General features: G+C 50.2%; 1 protein-coding gene across 2 annotated transcripts in view; it reads left to right on the top strand.

Moving 5' to 3' along the window:
* Nucleotides 1–24,553, top strand: part of COPB1 (coat protein complex I subunit beta 1) — a 296,632-nt gene that overhangs the window by 101,303 nt on the left and 170,776 nt on the right. For both annotated transcript variants that reach the window (XM_078681014.1, XM_078681015.1), the window contains exon 8: nt 20,911–21,030. In XM_078681014.1, coding sequence (XP_078537140.1) covers nt 20,911–21,030 — 120 coding nt within the window. The remainder of the gene's footprint in view (nt 1–20,910; nt 21,031–24,553) is intronic.

Genomic DNA, 24,553 nt, shown 5'->3' with positions numbered 1-24,553 from the left:
GAATGTCTACAAAGAAGTCTCTGTTTAGAGCCTGTGATTCTTGTGGTAAGCTTCGGCTTTTCAAGGAGGACCCCCACAAGAAATGTATTTACTGCCTCTATCCAGATCATCAGGTCAAGGACTGTAAGATCTGCAGAACCTTTCCTCAAAAGACTCTCAGAGACAGAGAGGGTCGGTTGCTTTTGTGGCTACAAAGGCTTAAGGATTCTGATAATCCTGTTTCTGAGGTTGGCAGTATTGCCTCTGGTTCCACTTCAGCATCTAAGAAGAGGCCTGCGTCTGAGGTATTGCCATCCCCTGGGGCTAAGGTTGTTAAGAAGCATCAACCTTCTAAAGGTTCTGACAGGCCTTCTACTTCTAAGGCTGCCCCCTCAGGCAAGGGTTTGGAGGTTCCTGTCAAGGTTAACAGCAGATACGCACCCAGTAAGACATACCATGCCACTAACCTGTAATCTCTAGCCAGCGGGGACCACAGCTTGAAGCGTATCTCCCCTATACCCTATAGCACTGACCCTCCCTGAGCGACTCACGCACCAGGGACAGGTAGCCCCAGGGGTAGAGGGAAGGAGGTTGAGCGGGGAGGTAGCAGCAAAGACACCCTCTAGGTCTGGTCTGATGAATAGGACAGATTCCAGTTGTGCCGCTTCTCTAAAATCACAAGAACAATAGTTGTATGGGGCGCTGTGTAATCAGGGCTTATTTCCCAAACAATTAAAGATAGCAGATACGTACTGTAATTCTGCTCTCTGGCAGCTTGAGTTCAGGATACTATTCAGAAGCGATGACGTTGGTCTCTGGGGAACTATAGCTCCTCCTCTTCTTTGCGAGCCGCCTAAGGTAGTTACAGTCACTACTGGCTGCTCTCATGCACCAACATAAGTCTTGCCTATTGTTCTCAAGAGTTACCGCCTCAAGCGGTGAAAACACTGTCACAAAAAGAATAAACTAGCGCGGCCGTGCTTAATGTTAAAGGCCCTACCTGTCACCAAACGAAAACAAAATGTTCGCTCCACAGCGGCGTCCTCCTGCGGGTAGGAAAGCTTCCGCTCACAGGTGGCGTCCTCCTGCGGGTAGGAAAGCGTCCGCTCACAGGTGGCGTCCTCCTGCGGGTAGGAAAGCGTCCGCTCAGAGGTTCACTGGCGAAGTACACAAAACGGTTTCTCTGACGTTCGCTAACTCTGCTCGGCTCTGCTCCTCCTCAACGAAGGTCGGGAAGGATTGACAAGCACCAGAGAAAGGGGAAGGAGGGTCTTTATGGACGCCGCCCAGAGGGCGCGGTCCTTTTTACCTGGCCCCACAGCTTTCTGGGAGTTGTAGTGCTGCCGCGATACAGTCTATTTCGATCTCTGTGACTAGCAATCGCTACAGAACCCCCTCTCGAGGATCGCCGTCCCGGCGGTCGTCCAGGCTTGCCCGGGTGCCTCAGATGGAATTGCGACACCAAATCAGGGCAGTGGAGGTTCTGCTCGGGTTCCCACGTTCTCTCCTCCGCTCCGAAACCCTTCCAACTAACCAGGTACTGCACTCTACCCCTGTGGATCCTTGAGTCTAACAGCTCTTCCACTTCATACTCCAATCCCTCCACTAGTACTGGGGAAGGATGAACGGGCAGTCTTGTGTCCACCGGACAAGGCAGGAGTAGAGAGACGTGAAAGACTGGATGGATTCGCCAATTACGAGGAATAGACAGCCTCAACGCTACAGGGTTGATAACCTCCTCAACACTATAGGGACCTATATATCTTGGTTTCAGTTTATTTATACCCCGGAGATGAATGTGTTTTGTGGATAGCCATACCTTGTCCCCCACCTGGTAGATTGGTTCAGGTGTGCGTTTCTTATCGGCTTGGCGTTTCTGCGAGGCCTGAGCGTCCGCCAAGTGACGTTTCGCGTCTATCTGCACAGCTTGCAGATGCGCATGATGTTCTTGGATGCTGGGCAGTTTAGATGTCACAGGCCAATCAAAGGGGAGGATGTTCGGGTGATACCCTAGAAGGCAGAAGAAAGGGGAACAACCCAAGGTGGAGTGATCAGTGTTGTTATATGTGAATTCTGCTAACCACAAGAGGGTGACCCAATCCGTTGAATTCTGCAAGGTGAAACAACGCAGATATTGCTCGATGGTCTGGTTGAGCCTCTCCGTCTTGCCATCTGTCTGCGGGTGGTAGCTTGTTGATAGCCTGACATCAATATCCAATGATTTACAAAGGGCCTTCCAAAAACGGGATGTGAATTGTGATCCTCTGTCCGTTATGAAGACCCTCGGAATGCCATGGGCTCGGATAAGATGCTGCAAGATGACTAGGGCCAGTTCAGCAGATGTGGGTAGTCCTTCCAAAGGCACAAAATGACCCATTTTGGTCAAGTGGTCGATAAGTACGAGTATAGTGGTCTTTTCTTGACATACTGGCATCTCCACTATAAAGTCCATGGAGACCGTATGCCACGGTGCTGGGGGAACAGGGATAGGGCGAAGTAGACCCGTAGGTTTTGTATGTATGGATTTACCCTGGGTACGCACTGCACAGTTTCTTACGTATTTACGGACGTCCTTTCGTAAGTCAGGCCACCAGAATGATCGTTCGATGGTAGCGATAGTTTTGTACACCCCCCAATGTCCTCCTAGCACAGAATCGTGGGCCCAATGGAGCACCTGTAATTGCAACCCGGGGTCAGGAACGTACAAGGCATGCCTGTAGTACAGGAGTTTGTCTGTTTGTGACCGCCATTGGGGTTCTTCTTGAAGCCATGACGGGGCATCGATCTCTGTTAATGCTACTCGGAGGTCCTCAATGAAATCCTTGGAGGTGAGTAAGGCTATAGTACTTTGGGGAAAGGAGCTTTCTGGCAGGATAAAAGAAGGTTCCTCTGTTTCCTCTGTCTGAGGATCTTGGAGGTCTTGATTCCTGGAGAGGGCATCGGCCTTTCCATTCTGAGGGCCGGGGCGGTATTTAATGACAAAGTCATAATCTGAGAAAAAAAAGAGTCCATCTCAGTTGTTGGGGTGTGAGTGCCTTTGCTGTTTTGAGGAATAGCAAATTTCTGTGGTCTGTGTATATTTCGATGGTGTGACGGGCTCCAAGCAGGTAGTGTCTCCATTCCTCACATCCCCTTTTGATGGCCAATAGCTCTTTGTCCGTGATGGAATAATTGACTTCACTAGGACTAAGCTTCTTTGAGTAGTAGGCCACAGGGTGGATTTGCCCTGTTGTCGGGTGGCGTTGTGAGAGCACCCCTCCAAGGGCGTATTGTGAGGCATCGGTTTCCAGTATGAAAGGTAGTTGGGCATCCGGATGCCGCAAGATGGGGGCTTGGGTGAAACGTTCTTTAAGGATCAGGAAGGACTGTTCTGCTTCCTCACCCCACTTAAACGGAACGTTTTTTCGTAATAGAGCAGATATGGGGTGGATGATCTTAGAGAAGTCCTTGATAAAGCGTCTATAATAATTCGCGAAGCCGAGGAAGCTCTGCACCGCCTTCACGTTTTGTGGGGTTGTCCAATTCGTGATGGCCTTTACCTTTCCACTTTCCATCTGAAAACCGTCGGCGGTTATCACGCACCCCAAGAAGGAAACTTCCGTTGCATGGAAAAGACATTTTTCCAATTTGGCGAACAGATGGTGCCGTTGTAGACGACTCAGCACTTCTTTGACGTGTTGCTCGTGTTCTAGGAGAGTGCTGGAGTACACAAGGATGTCGTCGATGTACACCATACAGATGGTATCCAATAGGCCCCGGAGCACTTCGTCCATAAAGAATTGGAATGCCGCAGGGGCGTTACATAGTCCAAAAGGCATTACGTTGTACTCGAATAATCCGAACTTGGTTCGGAACGCCGTCTTCCACTCATCCCCCTTTTTTACACGAACCAGATGATAGGCCCCTCGAAGATCCAACTTGGTGAAGTAACGGGCTCCTTTTATTTGGTCCATCAACACAGGAATCAACGGAAGGGGATACCTATTTTTTACGGTGATGTTATTCAACGCCCTGTAGTCTATACATGGTCTCAATTCAGCACAGTCCTTCTTCGGGATGAAAAACAGGGGTGACGAGGCAGGGGACGTGGAATGACTGATGAATCCCGATGCTAGATTATCCTCGATGTATTTCTGGAGGTATTCATTCTCATGTTCTGTCAGAGCGTACACACGACTACATGGAATAGCCGCCCCTGGGAGTAGTTCAATGCAGCAATCGTACACCCTATGTGGGGGTAGACTGGTAGCCTTCTGTTTATCAAACAGGGCACGGTATTCTTTGTAGGGTTCTGGTAGGCTGGATACACAGCAAACGTTGTTCTCGGTACAGGCCACAGCCAGATGGCTACTCCTGCGATATGTTTCCTCCTCAAGTGACAAGGACGAAGAAGTGTAGCAGTGTTCCATACAATAGGAGGAGGTTAATTCCACGGTGCGTGCAGACCAACTCACCACAGGATCATGTAGGGTTAGCCATGGCATGCCTAATATAAGGCGAAACTGTGGTGCGGCTATTAAATCAAACTGGATATATTCAGCATGTTCACCGTGCTGCATTTTCAGAGGGACGGTGTGTTTTGAAACGGGCCCAGAGGATAAGAGGGACCCATCCACCGCCTTCACCGTTTCCGGCTGTTCCTTCATCTCCCAAGCAATCCCAAGGGAGGTAGCGTAATCGATGTCCATGTAATTGCCTGTGGCTCCCGAATCCAACAGAGCATCAGTATTCGTGACCTGGTCCTCGGTGGTCCACAGGGACACGGGAATGTTCATATGAGCCACAGCGGGCATCATCGTATTAGCAAGGAATGAGGAGATCGTAGTGTGTCGCAAGCCCATCCCAGTGATCTCAACCTGGTCTGGACATGCTAGTTTTCCGACGTCTCTTTTGTTCCCATGACGGACGGCTTTCTCGGCGGGGGATTCCTGTCGGACGGTTGGGCTCGAGCTCTGCACTCTCTGATGAAGTGCCCTCCTTTACCACAGTATAAGCATAGCTTCATTTTACGCCGTCGCTCTCGTTCCTCAGGGGACAGAGGACCTCGGACCCCACCGATCTGCATAGGCTCAGTACCGTCCGTACTTTTGGCTCCGTCTTCGGGAGGAGAGGGTTTTGTTTTGGGAAACCATACGCGACTATCGCCCCTGCTCTTATCCCCCCTTCTTTCCAGCAGCCGATGATCCAATTGGACCGTTAGGTCTATGAGTTCCTCACATGTTGCTGGCAATTGGACCACCTGCGATAAAACGTCTTTTAGTTCGCTTCTTAGGCCTTGATAGAACAAAGAAACCCTCTTTGCTGGGGGCCAATCAGTCTCAGCAATTAACCGGTTAAAGGTCGTGATGTACGATAGGAGATCCTGCGACCCCTGACGTAGCGTCAAGAGCTCCCTATCCAAGGATAACATATGGGGTTTTCTGTCAAACAGTTTTCGCAAGGCAGAACAGAAATCCGAGAATTGGTGCAGTATGGGATCGTTCCTTTCCATTAACGGAATGGTCCAACTTGCTGCGTTTCCGCCCATGTACGACATCATGAACGCAGTCTTGGCTGCGTCGTCCTGGAACACTGAAGGCTTGCACCAAAAGTGGAGGCGACACTGGTTAAGGAATGTCTCAAACTTCTTGGGATCCCCATAGAACCTCTCAGGGGGAGCCAGAGGCAGGCCTGTACTCTGAATGACGTGCACCGTAGGGGAACGGTCGGAGGAGGACGAAGGTATGGTGTTTGAAGAAAAGAACCCACCCCCTGATGCCCCATGGGATGGAGGCTGTGCTATGGTTTGTGCAGGAGGTGGGAGTGTAGCTTCTCTAATATACGATCCTGCCACAGGACTCTTCCTGGACAAGCCAGCAACTTCTCTCCGCATGGTGTTCAAGTCCTTTCTGAGTTCGTGATTCTCCACTCTGGACGCTTGCACTTCCTGCTGCAGTAAGCTAATTCCTTCTAGTAAAGAGGCCAAAGTAGCGCTCGTATCCATGGTCCAGGCTGGTCGTCTTCCGTGGACTTGTCAATCTGTCAAGGTTAACAGCAGATACGCACCCAGTAAGACATACCATGCCACTAACCTGTAATCTCTAGCCAGCGGGGACCACAGCTTGAAGCGTATCTCCCCTATACCCTATAGCACTGACCCTCCCTGAGCGACTCACGCACCAGGGACAGGTAGCCCCAGGGGTAGAGGGAAGGAGGTTGAGCGGGGAGGTAGCAGCGAAGACACCCTCTAGGTCTGGTCTGATGAATAGGACAGATTCCAGTTGTGCCGCTTCTCTAAAATCACAAGAACAATAGTTGTATGGGGCGCTGTGTAATCAGGGCTTATTTCCCAAACAATTAAAGATAGCAGATACGTACTGTAATTCTGCTCTCTGGCAGCTTGAGTTCAGGATACTATTCAGAAGCGATGACGTTGGTCTCTGGGGAACTATAGTTTTGCAGCGTGAATCTTTCTGGATTCACTATGCTGTGCATTATTCCGCGGTCTTGTGGTTGGGTCCGGATTCGTAGTCTTTTCTTTGTTTTTTTTTTTTTTTTCTCTTTGCCCAGGTGGGCGTCGGCGTCACACCCCCTTTGGGTGTATTTCCGGTGACGTCGGCATGCTTCCTGCGGAAGCTCCCACTCTTGGGCGCCATCTTCAGATTCTTTTTTTCCGCGGTCGGGTCTGGATCGTTCCCGTTTGGGCTCCAGACATTTTTGGAGAAAGAAGAAAGAAAATACAGAAAAGACGAGGAGAAGTCATCTGAAGACTCCAGGGGACTTCACCGACGAAAGACAAGCAAAGATAAGGCGTTTTCCATCCAGATCTTCGACGACCGTCGACGAACACGCGACCAGAGAGGCCCTGGACGCTCGAGGATGGACAACACGCCGTTCAAGTTCTGCCGGAACTGCCACCACAAGTACGCGCAGAAAGACCAGCACCCGGTATGCAACCTTTGCCTACCGGTGGACCACGAAAGCGGAGACTGCAACGCCTGTTCCGCCTTCACCCCGAAGACCCTTCGTGTGAGAGAGAGGCAGAGGGTAGCACACGCCACCCTGCAGGGGAAGGCCCCGACCCCGTCGCTCTACGAGCTGGGGATGTCCTCCGAGGAAGAAGACAACGCTGCCGCCGAAGACGACTGCTACACGGTCGTAGAGACCGATTACACGAAGACTTCTGACAAGGTAGGAGACTCTTCGGCCCCCAAGAACCCGAGAGACTCTGAGTCTCGAAAAATCGAGGGCAAGACCCCGAAAGCGCCGACGCCAAAAAAGGCGGCGTCCGCGACTACTCCCAGGCCCAGCGGATCCTCAGAGAAGGAGTCCCCGGCGCCGAGAGCTGCTGATCAGCAGAAGACGTCGAAAATCGTCCCCGAAAAGGATCGATCGACGAGGGAGAAAGACCCGAAACTGTCGACGACGACCAGAGACCCGATATCCGGTTCGACGTCGAAAACTTCGACTCCGAGAGGCACGGCGACGAGCCATCCGTCGAAGAGACCGGCGGAACCATCCGACGCGGAACACGCGGACGAGATGGAAAAGAAAAGAAGGCGCCTCGAGGCAGAAATGGAGAACTTCATGCAGCGGAAAAAAGATTTCGACGCAAGGATGAAGGCCTTCACGATCCCTCTCAAGACCAAGCCACCAGTGCTGGAGGCGGTCGAGGAGGAAGAAGAGGAGGTCGCAGAAGTCACCGAACAAGACCGGGACGTCGAGGTGTTCGACGACCAGGAGGAGTACGAGAATCCCCACGAGAGCTACAGCTATGGGGAGGAAGATGAGGGCAGGACAGACACAGAGTCGGCGCCCTATGACCTTCAGGATGTGGATTACATCGATGTCGAGACCGACAGCCCGGAGGAGGTGGTCGACACCTACCCCTCGAGGCCCTCGCCGCCGGACGACATCGGGGCCTACAACGCGGTGATACAATCTGCCGCAGCAGCTTTCAAGCTCAAGCTCGACGAAGAGAAGCAGAAAGCAGACTTTCTTCTGGAAACATTGCTCCCAACACAAACGAGGAGCCAGTTCCTCCCGATGCTCGAGAGCGTCTTGGCTCAGGGGAAGGAAGCTTTCAGGGAGCCCGCAACATGCAAGGCAGTGACTCCCAGAACTGAGAAGAAGTACAAGCATGCCGCAAAGGACCCGGCCTACATTCAGGGCACGGTCTCCGCAGACTCCATTATCACGGCCACAGCAAGGAGGAGGGCTAACGTACCCACTACCTCGGGCCCGCCACCGGATAAGGAGAGCAAAAGGATGGATCTGGTGGGCAGAAGGATCGAACGGAATGCCGCGACCCACTGGCGCATGGCTAATTCCAACGCCCTGGTGAACAGACACATGTACCAAATCATGGAGGGACTGGGACAGTTGGTGAAGGACTTGCCCCAGGATGCCAAGCAGAAAGCCGAAAAGCTAATTGAAGAGGGGAAGAATGCTGCAAATTCTTGCCTAAAGACGGCTCTGGATGGGGCAGACACGGCCAGCAGGCTCATGATGATGGGCGTCACGGAAAGGAGACACGCCTGGCTCAGGATATCCGGTTTCAAACCGGAGGTGCAACACAGCATCCTGAACACCCCGTTCAACGGCAGTACGCTTTTCGGACAAACAGTTGATGAGCAACTCAGCCAACTTAAGAAGGATAACGAAACAGCAAGATCCATGGGAGCATTGCAGTTCAGAGGGAACAAGAGGGGCACCCCGTCACGGAGGCCCGGCGGAAGAGGCGGAAACCAGCCAGGTACTTCACACCAGGCTTTCCAGCAAACGCACCAGGCAGACTCGCAGGGTCAGCAGGGCCATCAGAAACAGCCCTGGCAGTACCAACAAAGAGGCCAGTCCTTTCGAGGGAGAAATGGACGAGGACAAAATAGAAGAGGGGGCCAGCAGCCCACCTCCAAGTGACTTCGAAAAAATCCGTGTGCCCACCCACAAAAAAGATCCCAGGGGGCAGCACGTACAGATGGGTCAAGACAAACTAGACACCCACGACCACAGGACACCAGTGGGAGGGAGATTAAGATTCCACCTCCAGGAGTGGAGAGGAATCACATCAGACAAATGGATCCTCAACATTATCCAATTCGGATACTGCATAGAGTTGGAGGCGAGGCCAACAAGCAGAAAACCAAGAAGAAAGCCGCTAGCAAGCAAGCAGCTGCAGTGCCTTCAGGAAGAAGCAAAAGAACTCCTGCGGAAGCAGGCCATAGAAAGGGTACCCTTCAAGGAAAGAAACACAGGAGTATACTCAACATACTTCCTGGTACCAAAAGTAGACGAGACAATGAGGCCCATTCTCGATTTACGGTTCGTGAACCGATTCATAAGAACGCAAAAATTCAAAATGACCTCCCTGCAAGAGGTGCTCCCACAGTTGCAGACCGGGGACTTCATGGTCACTATAGACCTCAAAGACACATACCTGCACATCCCAATGAACAGGAAGCACAAGCACATGCTCAGGTTCACCGTCGGAGAAAGCCACTACCAGTTCACGACACTGGCCTTCGGTCTAAAATCGGCACCAAGAGTTTTCACAAAGTGCCTCGCAGCAGTCGCGGCGCACCTAAGAAGGCAGGGGATACATGTATACCCTTACCTGGACGACTGGCTGGTGAAAGCAAACTCATACCAGAAATGCAAGCTGCACGCACATACAGTGACCAGCACGCTCATAAACCTGGGGTTCTCCATCCATTGGAAGAAATCATCAATGGAGCCGGAACAAGTGAAGATCTTCCTGGGAGCACAGATCAACACCTTACAGGGCAAGGTGTTCCCCAGCGAGAAGAGGGCGAGGGCGCTGGTGAAGGAAACTCGCCTCTACCGGAAGGGACAAGCTCGGACAGTGAGGACGGCGAGCAAGATCATGGGGATGATGGCATCATGCATCCACCTGGTACCGAATGTACGACTCCACATGAGACCCATTCAAGAATGGCTACAGGAGCAATGGTCACAAGCTACAGGCAGTTGGGAGGATCTAGTGGTTGTAACGCACGCAGTGCAGAAGGAGATGACATGGTGGACCATGGAGAACATAGCAAGGGGAAAGCCTCTAACGCCCCCAACGCCAACAGTGACCATCACCACAGACGCATCCCTGAAGGGATGGGGCGCTCACATGGAGGAGCTCAAGGTGAGGGGACTGTGGACACCGACGGATGCCACAAAGCACATCAATTACTTAGAATTGAAGACAATCTTCCTTGCACTGAAGGCCTTTCAAACAAGACTGTACAAGCACAAGGTATTGATACAAACAGACAACACCACTGCGATGTTCTACATCAACAAGCAGGGGGGCACACAGTCCGCACCGCTTTCAACGCTGGCGCAGGAGATATGGAGATGGGCCATCCCTCTCAAGATAGACCTGCTAGCCATACACCTACCAGGGAAGGACAACATACAAGCCGATTGGCTCAGCAGGCAGACATCGGCATCCCACGAGTGGGAGCTCAATGCTCAGGAGACAAGATACCTGTTCGACAGGTGGGGGACACCATCGGTGGACCTGTTTGCCACACGCCAGAATGCAAAATACCAAAACTTCGCATCCAGGCAGCCCGAGGAGGGGACACTGGGGAATGCCCTATGGATAGATTGGTCAAGGACATTTGCCTACGCCTTTCCCCCGATACCACTGATGCACAGAGTACTGAGCAAATGCAGAGCGAGCAACATGACACTGATACTGGTCGCACCGCAGTGGGCGAGGCAGACCTGGTACTCGCAGATCATGGAGATGACACAGTGTGCACCCCACAGATTCAGCAGGAGGAAAGATCTACTGTCCATGCAGAACGGAGAGGTACTGCATCCAGAGCCAGAGAGCATGAGCCTAGTAGCGTGGCTCCTGAGGACATAGAGTTCGCACATTTGAGACTACCAGAAAGCACCCTGAGGGTACTTCGGGAGGCACGAAGGCCCAGCACTCGAAAGTGCTACGTTGCGAAATGGAAAAGATTCACAATATGGTGCAGACAGGAAAGACTCCACAATAAGATGAAGAGGGACTCCACAGTGCTAAGGTACCTGACGCACTTACTGGAGAAGAACCTTAGCTCATCCTCGTTAAGAGTTCACTTGGCAGCGATAGTAGCCTACACAAGGGGAGAAACGTGCAGGAGCTTCTTCACATCACAGGTGGTGAAGAGATTCCTAGAAGGAGCGAAAAGGATCGCACCACCCAAGCGGGTGCCGCCACCTGCATGGAACTTGAACACAGTCCTAACGGAACTCATGAAAGAGCCCTTTGAACCACTTCACAAGGCCTCCCTAAAGATGCTAACTATGAAAACAGCCTTCCTGGTTGCGATAACGTCCTTACGCAGAGTAAGCGAGCTTCAAGCGCTGACGCTACAAGAACCATACATACAAATACACAACGATAGAGTTGTGATGAGGACTGACCCACACTTCATGCCGAAGGTGGTATCCAATTTTCACATGAACCAGTCGATACAGATACCGAGTTTTTTCCAAAAACCCACAACCAGCGCAGAGAGAGCTCTGCACACCCTGGACGCCAGAAGGGCAGTCATGCACTACATTGAAAGGACAAAGGGGCACAGGAAAACGAAACAGTTTTTTGTGTCCTTCGCAAACCGCTTCATGGGCAAAGCAGTAACCAAAAGGACCATTGCACGATGGATCGCACAAACAATCCAACTCTGCCACAAACGGGCAGGACAGGAACTGGCTGAGGGGACGCGTGCCCACTCCACCAGGAAGAAGGGCGCTACAATCGCCTTCCTGGCTAACACACCCATAGAGGACATATGCCTGGCGGCAACATGGGCTTCGGTGCACACGTTCACGAAGCACTACTGTGTGGACATACAAATGAACAAGGAAGCTCAAGTGGGACAGAAGGTGCTACAGCACATATTCAACACCCAACGCTCATCTTCCACCCAGCCGCCACAGAGATGAGAAACCGCTACAAAATCTATGCACAGCATAGTGAATCCAGAAAGATTCACGCTGCAAAACGAATAGTTTTCTTACCTGTCGGTGTAGTTTTGCAGCTTGAAGATCTTTCTGGATTCACTAGCGAACCCACCCACCTCCGCCAGAAAGATGAGGCTGGAGAGAGAAGAGGTGGTTAACTAAAGAATAGACTTTGAAAGTACAAAGCGGTAAATACAAACTAAGATGAACATTGCCATTACTTCGGAAACGAAAGAAACACGGAAAAAAAGAACCCGAAGATGGCGCCCAAGAGTGGGAGCTTCCGCAGGAAGCATGCCGACGTCACCGGAAATACACCCAAAGGGGGTGTGACGCCGACGCCCACCTGGGCAAAGAGAAAAAAAAAAAAAAAAACAAAGAAAAGACTACGAATCCGGACCCAACCACAAGACCGCGGAATAATGCACAGCATAGTGAATCCAGAAAGATCTTCAAGCTGCAAAACTACACCGACAGGTAAGAAAACTATTCGCTCCTCCTCTTCTTTGCGAGCCGCCTAAGGTAGTTACAGTCACTACTGGCTGCTCTCATGCACCAACATAAGTCTTGCCTATTGTTCTCAAGAGTTACCGCCTCAAGCGGTGAAAACACTGTCACAAAAAGAATAAACTAGCACGGCCGTGCTTAATGTTAAAGGCCCTACCTGTCACCAAACGAAAACAAAATGTTCGCTCCACAGCGGCGTCCTCCTGCGGGTAGGAAAGCTTCCGCTCACAGGTTCAGAGGCGGCGTCCTCCTGCGGGTAGGAAAGCGTCCGCTCACAGGTTCAGAGGCGGCGTCCTCCTGCGGGTAGGAAAGCGTCCGCTCACAGGTTCACTGGCGAAGTACACAAAACGGTTTCTCTGACGTTCGCTAACTCTGCTCGGCTCTGCTCCTCCTCAACGAAGGTCGGGAAGGATTGACAAGCACCAGAGAAAGGGGAAGGAGGATCTTTATGGACGCCGCCCAGAGGGCGCGGTCCTTTTTACCTGGCCCCACAGCTTTCTGGGAGTTGTAGTGCTGCCGCGATACAGTCTATTTCGATCTCTGTGACTAGCAATCGCTACAGTTCCTTCTGTACCTCAAAAACGGTCCACCAAGAACTTGCCTCAGACATCCACCTCAGGAATCTTCCTTCTCGTCGTCGCCTACTTCTGTCTTCTCGTCGACGAAAACCTCCGTCGACGCATCTTCCACGTCTACGATGACCTTCTCATCTCCTAACCATCGATGATTATGACGTCGACAGCTTCTTCCCCTACCATGGTTTGTTACGGTAAGACCAATCTCGTCGACGACGGCCGTCGTCAACACCTCGTCATCGGCTCCTCTGAAGGCTCTGCCGTCGACAAAGAAAATGCCATCGACAAAGTCTGTCCCGTCGACAAAGTCTGTCCCGTCGACAAAGTCTGTCCCGTCGACAAAGTCTGTCCCGTCGACAAAGTCTGTCCCGTCGACAAAGTCTGTCCCGTCGACAAAGTCTGTCCCGTCGACAAAGTCTGTCCCGTCGACAAAGTCTGTCCCGTCGACAAAGTCTGTCCCGTCGACGAAGTCTGTCCCGTCGACGAAGTCTGTCCCGTCGACGGAGCCTTTGATATCTGCTACTGAAGCAGCGGAAAACACACCGTCGACGCCGCAATTGTCATCTTGCACTGCGTTGCAGGTATGGTCACCGTCGAAGGTGTTCTTTACACCAAAGCCATCATCGCAGGTGCCTGACCGACTTTTGGACTCAGACAGTGAGGATGAGGTAGTTCATACATTCGGAGCGGCCACTAGTCCGTCTGAGCTGAATATCAAGTTACAAGAAGACGAACTGGAGGATGAACAGCCACCGGTGCAGATGGAGCCCCAGATGGACAGTTTGCCTGTCGCGCAGGTACCAGTTGCCTTACTGACCAACCTTCAATACATGTTGGACGATTATTATAGGAGATTTCCACCTTCTGAAGCTATGGGCTCAGTGCCTACTACTCCGGCCACTGAAGTACCAGTGCCAGTTTTACAACCAACAGCTCCTGTTTCACCTACTTCACAGTCTCAGGTGGAGGAAGTAGATCCTCAGTCTTCAGATGAGGAGGAACAAAGAGAAGGAGAGGTGCAGGATGAGTCGGAGTGGGATGAATACCAGGTTCAAACACCTTCCCCTTCGCATCATACAGTCTCAATTTCACCACCAGTGGACGTGGTTAGCTTCCACCTTTTAATGAAACGTGCAACTAAACGTTTTCATATCAATATGGAACATAAGGAACAAGACTGTTTCCTATACGATTTTAAAGACCAGCCCAGGAAACAGATTAAGTCTATACCTATAATTGACTTTATTTGGCAGGAGGGTATAAAAGTCATGGCAACCCCGGCATCCATTCCTCCAGTCCTGCCACGTTTGGAAAAGAAATACAGAGCACCGGACAAATCTCCTGCGTGCCTTATCGGGCAGCCGAAACTTGACTCTGTGATTGTCCAGGCAGCTCAAAAGAGGGCTCGGAACCCTTCTTTTCCACTTACAGCCCCGCCAGACAGAGATGGCAAACGCCTAGATTCGATAGGGAAACGTGTCTCCACTATGGCGGCTACGACAGTACGAGCGGCAAATTCATTAGCCATCTTAGGAAGGTATGACCGACAGATGTGGTCGGACATTGCACCATTTATTGATCTCCTACCTGAACCTTCTAAGGCTGAAGCGCTCAAGATACTACAGGAAGGCCAAAGAATCTCAGAAGAGATTGATTCAGCAGTGGATGTAGCCTCAACGGGCTTTCGGCAACTAGCGGGAGCTGCGGTTCTTCGCAGACAGGGTTGGCTACGGTCTACTTCTTTTAGACAAGAAGTACAAAATAGGGTGCTGGACTTACCATATGATGGCGAATATCTGTTTGGTCCTCAGGTGGAGGACGCCTTACAGACAATAAAGAAGGATACTGAAACGGCAAAATCCTTAGGTACCCTCCAATTCCGCAAGCCGCCCTTTCGAGGAGCGAGAGGACGAGGATCGTCCACTACCAGAGGTGGATATAACCAACAATCCTCTTACAGATAAAACAATCAACGATACCATTCTCAAAGCCATCAGTCCTACGGTCAGAGAAAGCCCACTTATGCCCAGAACAGGGGAAAGGCGAATTATCGTGGAAAAGATAAGCGCCAATGAGACTTTTCACCTGCCACCACCACTGCCCTGCTCTCAAAAACGAATTGGAGGACGAATATCCAAATTTTACTCAAATTGGCAGTCAATAACATCAGACAAATGGGTCCTGGATATTGTGGCCAGGGGTCATGCCCTAGAATTCGAGAAAATACCTCCAAATGTTCCCCCAAAAGGACCACCCCCAGCTCACCTGAAGGAGCTATTTGCCCAAATCAGATTGATGATGCAAAAAGGAGCGATCGAGAGCGTACCTCAGAAGATGAGGGGAATGGGGTTTTACTCCAGATTTTTTCTAATAAGGAAGAAAAACGTAGAGTGGCGCCCGATTCTAGATCTTCATGCTCTAAACAAGTACTTAAGAAAATTAACTTTCAGGATGTTATCGCTCCAGGAAATATTGCATCTTTTAGCAGCAGGAGATTACATGGTCACCTTAGATCTCCAAGATGCATATTTCCATATTCCCATTCTACCTCGCCACAGAAAATTCCTGCGTTTCAGGGTGGCTGGCAGGGATTACCAATTCAAAGTTCTTCCTTTTGGACTACGGTCAGCGCCAAGAGTTTTTACCAAGGTTCTAGCTCCGGTAGCCGCGCACCTCCGGCTGGAGGGAATCCAAATTTTTCCATACTTGGATGACTGCCTTATAAAGGCCAATTCTCGAGCAGTCGTGCAATCCCATCTACAACAGTGCCTACACCTGTTCCAATCTCTGGGCCTTTCCATCAATCTCGAAAAATCCCAATTGAGTCCTTCTCAAAGACAAGCTTTCTTGGGAGCAACATTGGACACTCAGAAACTACAAGCCTTTGTCTCGGAGGAGAGACAAATAAAGATACAAAACATGGCACAGAATCTGTTATCAAAAAAGTCAGTTTCTGTTCGGCTATACAAGTCCTTTCTGGGGATGATATCTTCTTGCATCCCATTACTACCAAACTGTCGTCTCAGAATGAGACCTCTCAAGGAAGAGCTAACCCTGCAGTGGTTACAAGTCTCCGGGACGTTCGAAGATCTTATCAAGATCACACCACTAATGCAAAACTCTCTATGCTGGTGGACACACAAACAGCATCTCCAGCAGGGGTGTGCATTTTTTCAAGAGTCACCAAGTCTTACCATCACGACGGATGCGTCTCTCGAGGGCTGGGGAGCGCATCTTCAAGGTCTCACAATCAGCGGCAAGTGGACTGCTCCACAAAGGCGATGGCACATCAACCGTCTGGAGTTGAGAGCCATATTTCTAACACTCAAGGCGTTTCATGCAATCATTCAGGATTCCAATGTGTTGATAAGAACAGACAACACAACAAGCATGCATTACGTCAACAAGCAGGGAGGAACTCGATCTCTTCTCCTCTCCCAGGAAGCCCAAGAATTATGGGCATGAGCCTTACAGCACAGTGTAAATCTTCAAGCAGTGCATGTTCCAGGAATAGAGAATGTCTTGGCAGACACACTCAGCAGGACGACAGTCTCCACTCACGAGTGGAAGTTGCATCAGCAGACAGTGGAACGCTTCTTTCGCCTATGGGGTCGTCCAGACCTAGATCTATTTGCAACAAAGACCAACAGCAAATGCCAATTCTTTGCAAGCTGGCATCCCCACAGGGACTCTCAGGGGAATGCGTTTTCGATAGATTGGTCTCGGACATATGCATACGCTTTTCCGCCGATTCCACTAGTCCCCAGGGTTCTGCGGAAAATGAAAAAAGAACCGTGCAGATTGATCCTGATTGCCCCAGATGGCCGCGCCAGTATTGGTTTACAGAACTTCTTCTCCTGTCAGAGTGCGAACCAATTCAATTGAATCCAATCCCGAACTTACTCAGCATGGAGAACGGTCAGGTCTTCCATCCAGATCCAACATCACTGAGATTAGCGGCTTGGCGCCTGAGTACCGTGAATTCGCCCACCTAAACATCCCACAGGAATGCAAGGAGGTTCTGGCCAGGGCAAGGGCACCTGCTACCATAAAGACATACAGTCTAAAGTGGAAGCGTTTCTGCATCTGGTGTCACGCACACGGTGTTCATCCCTTTTCAGCAACGCCGGAAGAGATTCTACCTTTCTTCCTACATTTGGCTAAATCGGGCCTGTCTCACGCAACCCTGAAAGTGTTCCTGGCGGCGATCTCGAGGTATCGGCAGGATGGTACTAATTCCTTATGCTCTGCTAGGATTATACAACAATTCTTTAAAGGACTCTTTAGGATGTTCCCTCCAATACGAACCCATCCACAAGGCTGATCTTAAATATCTCTCGTGGAAGGTAGCACTGTTGCTGGCTTTAACTTCCTCCAGAAGAGTCAGTGATCTTCAGGCTTTTACAGTGCACCATCCTTTCCTGCAGTTTTCAAGTGACTCTGTAATACTCCGCACTAATCTGAAGTACATTCCCAAGGTACCTTCGGATTTTCACCTTCACGAACCTATCATTCTGAAATCATTTTTTCCTAACCCGCAAGCACCGGCGGAAAGGGCATTGCATACGCTGGATATTAAGAGATGTCTTAAATTCTATCTGCAGAGGACATCCGCCTTACGCTCTTCTGACCAACTGTTTATCACCTACGGTGCTATTCATAAGGGACAGGCAGTTTCAAAACAGACTATGCAAGATGGATATCTTCTGCCATTGCCTTTTGCCATATGCAAGCTGGACGACCGTTGCAAGCAGCTCCTAGAGCTCATTCCACAAGAGCAATGTCATCGTCTACGGCTTTATTTGCTGGAGTTCCTATTCAATTACAAAAAGGGGGTGGTGATGGACAGAGTATCTGAGTTAATCAGAACACTCCTACCCAGTCAACAGATCAGGGCTTGATCCATCACCGTTTTTTAGCTCACTGCACCATCCCAGTTCAGAACCTGGCTATATGCAAATTAGTCTGTCCCTGGCCCAGTGCATCATGGGAACAGGGCAGACCAAACTACCAAGCCAATTCTTCACTGGAAAGGAAACAAGCTTCCGGGGACCGGTTTCTGGCATTACAGCCGTCTTCGGCCCGGCTTGCTTGAATCCTGATGGTGCAATGAGCAAGGGACTCATGTCTGAGCATACCCTTCCACACTCATGGTGGCCAAAATAATTACAAAAAGGGGGTGGAGTTCCTATTCAGCAGATCTGCAGAGCGGCTACTTGGGCCAGTTGCCATACATTTACCAAGCATTACTGTTTGGACGCAACCAGCGAAGCTGATACTTCTGTGGGTCGTGCAGTTCTACGAAATCTTTTCAAATAAGGTGAGCCTCTGTTTCCCACCTCCTTTACTGCTGTCAGACGCTTCATATGTTATGTTTTTACACATGTTTACATGATTGCATTATCCTGTGCTTGTGATATGTGTATTTTCAGTTTACACTGTTTTACAACTTATGCTGACAAGCTTTACAGCCATTGGCGTCTGCCTAGCACGGATTTGTACTGCTAGCTACTCTGATTCAGGCATGTGAATCTATGAAAGACAACCCTAATACTGGAGAAGAACAATAGTTACTTACCTGTAATCTGTGGTTCTCTAGTATTGGTGTCTTTCATAGATTCACATGCAACCCGCCCACCTCCCCTCAGAGGCTTTTAGGCTATTTTGGTTTACCTTCACTCCTTGCGAGAAAATCTGAGAGCCTGAGCCTCTGGGGAGAACATTCTGGTGGGTGCTGGCGCCTGATTGGCTGTAGTTTGGACTATACAAAATAACTAGGATAGTCATAGATGTGGAAGTTTTTTCCTACTGTAGCTTGGGCTACTTTACTTCCTTGTTTGTTTTTATTGGTATTTACTACATATTTATGGCATATTATTGCTTTTTTATGTACCGTGGGACCTCCCACTCCGACGACGGGGAATGATTCAGGCATGTGAATCTATGAAAGACACCAATACTGGAGAACCACAGATTACAGGTAAGTAACTATTGTTCTTCTCTCAGTCTCAACCAGCAGAGCTGAGAGGCACCGCCCCTCTCAGATACTTATTCAGTGATCTCTGGGGTTAAGCAGGAGGGCACTCCTGTCAAATGAAGTGCAGGGCAACATCCCAGAGCATTACAACTTCCTCCAAAGTGTGGTACAATGGTCTCCCAAAAATCATTATTTCTCCAAAATTCAATACCTCAGAATTTTCAGCAGAGGAGCAAGAGTTAGTTAAACCAACTGCCAGGAGAATTAATCTCCATAGGCTCCCTCCCCTTTGCATCTGGAAATTCCTGCCATCTGGCTAGATTCAAAGGGTAGGGACCTGGCTTACACTGTCTGCCCAACCTCTCCCTTTGAAGAGTATGTTTTACGACCCCTCCCCCTACCATAGCAATCCTATGTAGCAGAGCCCTCTTCTCCCAGTATGGCTCTCGGACCCCCCTGGGCTACTTAACACCTTATCAAAGCAGCCTGGCTAATCCACTTAACTCTGGCCAATCAGGTCAGAGCACTAGAGGGCTGAATTTTGGTGTTCAGACCAGACAAGAAAGGTCCGTAACTTCTTGTCTGTGTTGTTTAGGATAAATTCAACAGTAGCATATTGTTGGATTTATCATTACCATTCTACTTATATTTTTATGGATTCCCTGTCTTCAGTTATTAATCAATAATGTCTTGCCATGTTAACCTTTGGGGATGGGGATCTGCAATGGAAAAAATGAACTGGGCACTTTTTCCAACACCAGGGCTTATAAAACATGTTTTATAAGAACCATACTTACATCTACAGAAACCCCCACCCCTGGAACACTTAGGGAAGACTTTAGGGGTCTGAATATGTGAAAATATTTCAGATCCTCGCTCCACAATGCTCCTAGCACAAAAGACTATTTTGGTAAGCACTTTACTACAATGAAGGAAGTGAAATGTGGAATTTCACTAACCCCAGGGCATATAAAAATCATTTTATAAGGATCCTCCTTATAAGTACCTGACCCCTCACCATTGGGACACCTAAGGGAGACCCTGGAGGCACATAATATCCCCAAACATTGTAGTTTATTATTTAGGTTATACATTTTTAAGTTCCCCAAATTGGGCACAATTTGCATTTTAAAAGCAGTGCTGCAAGTGCAGAAAGGCTGCTGGCCTTTAAACTGCCATGCCCTGATGTATACTAGGGACTTGAAGGTAGTTTCTATCCTCCCGCCATATTATGTATTAGTGCCTTATAGGGGAGGTTGTGTCAATCATAGGGGTACCCTAACTCATTGTGTTCCCTAGTGTATGTAGGTGTTTTAACTGTATTTTTAGTGTGTTTTCAGCATAGCACTGACCCTGGGCCTGATTAGGCAGATCCCAGGATCAATCATTCAGTTACCACCAGTGCCAGTTAGGGGTGCCCAGGGCACTGGATGACTTTGCAACGTTTTACTACCTCTACTATTTTATTTTGTTCATTATTTGCTATGTTTATCTCCTGAATGCTGTTAGTGCATTGCAGTAACTGCACTCTACTGAACTGTACTCTAATAAGACTGTTACATTTATGAGTTCGTGTTGTTGGGTCTATTGCTTTGCATGGTTTCTCTTATGTTTACATGTTTTAATTCTAGAGTTTGCTGCTCTGCTTATTAGAAGCATATCTGATACCCCTAGGGGAGAATTCTGAATCCAAAACAGTTCTGTCTATTTGGGTATCCTAAACTTTTTGTTCATATCCTTATTTTGCTCCGTAGTCGCAGTATGGAAATTCTTAGTTTATTTGCCTTGCCCAGAAATTGAGCAGAAACAAGATTGAATATGTTGTTCTATTTTGTTTTCTCTAAACCTTTGTTTATGTGTCGATGACTAATGGGTTAAACAAGAGTCTGTTAACTGATGTTTCGTGCTCCTTCATTTCTATAGGCTGCTGCTCAGTGTTACATTGACTTAATTATTAAGGAGAGTGACAATAATGTCAAACTTATTGTTCTGGATCGCTTGATTGAACTAAAAGATCATCCTGCTCACGAAAGAATACTCCAGGTAAGTGCTGGCTAGACTTTTTTTAAAGTTAATGTATTTATGCAGTCCTCATCCTTGTGTGTGGGTATTAGGGAATTTCTTTGCTGTCTTCCATCTCAGGGCATACAAATTTAGATCCTTGTTATCGCAGGAAGATGCACAACTGCCCAATCAGTTTAGACATTTTAGAGTTACCTAATTTCTTTATTAATTAAGGCCCAATGTGCCTCTAATGGTGCCAGTCTCAGCCCCCTCTGCTTGGTGACTGTCACAGCTCCCTCAATGTAGTGTCTGTGTCAGTCCTCTTTGTGGTTCCTTTGTCATCGTACTCCTATGTGGCGGTACCTTTGTCTGCCCATCCATGTAATCTTTGTGTCACCACCCTCGGTGTAGCTTCTGTGCCGCCTGACCCCTTCCCTAGTCTGGGGCCTGTGTTAACCCAACTTCCCTCTCCCCTTCATCTGGCCCCTTTGCGCCCGGTGCCGCCCTCTGGCCCCTTTGCATGGGGTGCCGCCCCCTGACCCCTTTATGTCCCCCTGGCCCCTGTGCGCCGGGTTCCGCCCCCCTAGCCCCTTTTGTGCCGGGTTCCGCCCCCCTGACCCTTTTGTGCCGGGTTCCGCCCCCCTGACCCTTTTGTGCCGGGTTCTGCCCCCCTGGCCCCTTTGCTCCGGGTTCCGCCCCCCTGGCCCCTTTGCTCCGGGTTCTGCCACCCTGGCCCCTTTGCTCCAGGTTCTGCCACCCCGGCCCCTTTGCTCCAGGTTCTGCCACCCCGGCCCCTTTGCTCCGGGATCTGCCCCCCCGGCCCATTTGCGCCAGGTTCCCCCCCCCCCCGGCCCCTTTGCGTCGGGTTCCCCCCCCCCCCGGACCCTTTTTGTCGGGTTCCGCACCCCTCCCCCCGGCCTCTTTGCGGCAGGTTCCTCCTCCCCCGACCCCTTTGCGGCAGGTTCCGCCCCCCCCCGGCCCCTTTGCGGCAGGTTCTGCCCCCCCGGCCCCTTTGCGGCAGGTTCTGCCCCCCCGGCCCCTTTGTGGCAGGTTCTGCCCCCCCCCAGCCCCTTTGTGGCAGGTTCTGCCCCCCCCGGCCCCTTTGTGGCAGGTTCCGCCCCCCCCCGGCCCCTTTGCGGTAGGTTCCGCCCCCCCCAGCCCCTTTGTGGCATGTTCCGCCCCCCCCCAGCCACTTTGCAGAGGTTCCGCCCCCTTCCCGCCGCCACTTTGCGGCAGGTTCCGCCCCCTCCCGCCGCCCCCTTTGCGGCAGGTTCCGCCCCCTCCCGCCGCCCCCTTTGCGGCAGGTTCCACCCCCTCCCCCGGCCCCTTTGCGGCAGGTTCCACCCCCCTCCCCCGGCCCGTTTGCGGCAGGTTCCACCCCTCTCCCCCGGCCCCTTTGCGGCAGGTTCCACCCCTCTCCCTCGGCCCCTTTGCGGCAGGTTCCACCCCTCTCCCCCGGCCCCTTTGCGGCAGGTTCCACCCCCCTACCCCTGGCCCCTTTGCGGCAGGTTCCGCCCCCCTGGCCCGTTTGCGGCAGGTTCTGCCCCCTGGCCCCTTTGCAGCAGGTTCCGCCCCACCGGCCCCTTTGCGCTCGGGTTCCGCCCCCCTGGCCCTTGAGCGCCGGGTGCCACCCCCCTGGCCCCTTTGCGCCGGGTGCCGCCTGGCCCCTTTGTGCCGGTTGCCGTCGCCTGGCCCCTTTGTGCCGGTTGCCGTCGCCTGGCCCCTTTGTGCCGGTTGCCGTCGCCTGGCCCCTTTGCTCTTGGTGCCCATGCCTGGCACCACGGTCTAGGCCCCCTGGCGCTTAGCACCACCCGTTGTCTTTTTATACCTTGGGATTTCATCTATTTTTATATCTTGAACACCTTTCTTCTCTCTTTGTATATATTGTCCCCATTTTGTGCATTAATGGCCCTCAGGGTACACCTTTATACCACCCAAATTTTCGATCTCAAAGGACTTCTTCTTATGCCTGTTTTGTTCCCAAAATGTGTCTAGAGGACCCATATATTTGTTCTTTTTGTGTCCCGTGTTCCATGCGGTAGTAGGGTCATATTTCAAGCTTTGATGTATTTTCTATAAAACCCAAATGTGTCGTCCTTTGAGTGCCAGTACCCCAATGTACTCCACCGCACCCCAGTGTACCCCGCCACACCCCCAAAGTACTCCACTTGGTCCAATCTCCCCCAAATCACCTCATTCCATTCCAATTTACCCCCACTTCACTCCAGTCTTCCCCACCCCAAACTTCCCAACCCCACCCCAAACTTCCCCACTCCACCCCACTCTTCCCCAGTTTACCCCACTCCAATCTACAACAATATACCCCACTCCATACTGCCCAATCCACCCGAATCTACCCCAATCCATCACACTCCAATCTACAATGGCAAACTACCCCACTCCAGTCTACCGCACTCTATCCCATTCTACCCTACCGCATCCTAGCCCACTACAGCCTACCCCATTCTACCTAATTCTACTCCAATTGACCCCATTCCACTATGCCCCAATCTACCTCCCACCCTACGCCACGCTATTAACTTTTATCCATGCTGAGCAACAGCCACACTGGTGTACAACATGGCTAAAAGGCGTTAATAAAAAATGTCGACACAAAGCCAATAGCTCTTGCAAACGCGAGACCTATTGGCTTTGCCAATGTTTGTTAATATTGATGTTCTTCAGATGAGGAGGTTCTGTGAGGAGGATTGAAGAAAATGAAGATATCTTTGTTTCGGAACTTTATTCTAGTCTACCATGTGGGGTTTTACTCCAGGCTTGTACTGCCTTCACCCTTGAAAACACCCAATACTTGATTGTATATCTTTCTCCTTTTTATTCCAATATCAGGTGTGAGCACTTTAGAGGACATCCTCCATAGCCTGGATATGGAACGAGCTGCCATTAGTTCATAAACTATGCTCATTAGAGGGCTGAGTTGTCGTTGGGCAAGGATTTACACAGCCATATATTGCTTCAAAAATTTATTTTTAAAGCTCCTATTATAATAACACTGGCCTTCCCTTTATCGTAGTATTCAAAGCGATTTTCAAAAACCTGGCTATTAGTCAGTGTGCAGCATGAGCTTATTCTTTAGTGCAGGCAATAGGTCACACATACTACTTGCAGAATTTATCCTGATGCCCGATCAGTCATTACGTCGTAGATGTTCTCTATCTGAAGGAACTAAATGGCATCATAAGTTTGAATTACTAACCACCATTAATTGCCAATCAAAAAGACTTCTTATACTGGTGCAACTCAGTTTCTTATTTAATTTGACAGTATGTACACTTTCACTGGAGTAGCATGAGACCTGCAAGGTTACTGCCCAGTGATCTGAAGTCGCAGTATTATATACAAGACCCCCAAGTTACTCTTTTTTTAATTTTCATGCTTTTTGATTGGAACTGAATATAGCTTGATCTTCCCAGCTGGTAGTATGCAAGTGGTTATGGACAAACCTGTATTACTGTTGCTATTGTTTACATTATTCTGTTTTAAATTTTCTTCGTGCAATTTCCACTTGTATGGTTTGGGTATGTTCCTGGATTGTTATTGA

Source organism: Lissotriton helveticus, chromosome 3_1 (assembly GCF_964261635.1).
Source record: "Lissotriton helveticus chromosome 3_1, aLisHel1.1, whole genome shotgun sequence".
In the NCBI taxonomy this organism is placed as follows: Eukaryota; Metazoa; Chordata; class Amphibia; order Caudata; family Salamandridae; genus Lissotriton; species Lissotriton helveticus.
Note: the sequence above shows the minus strand (reverse complement) of the source record. Positions and strands in the feature narration are given on the sequence as shown.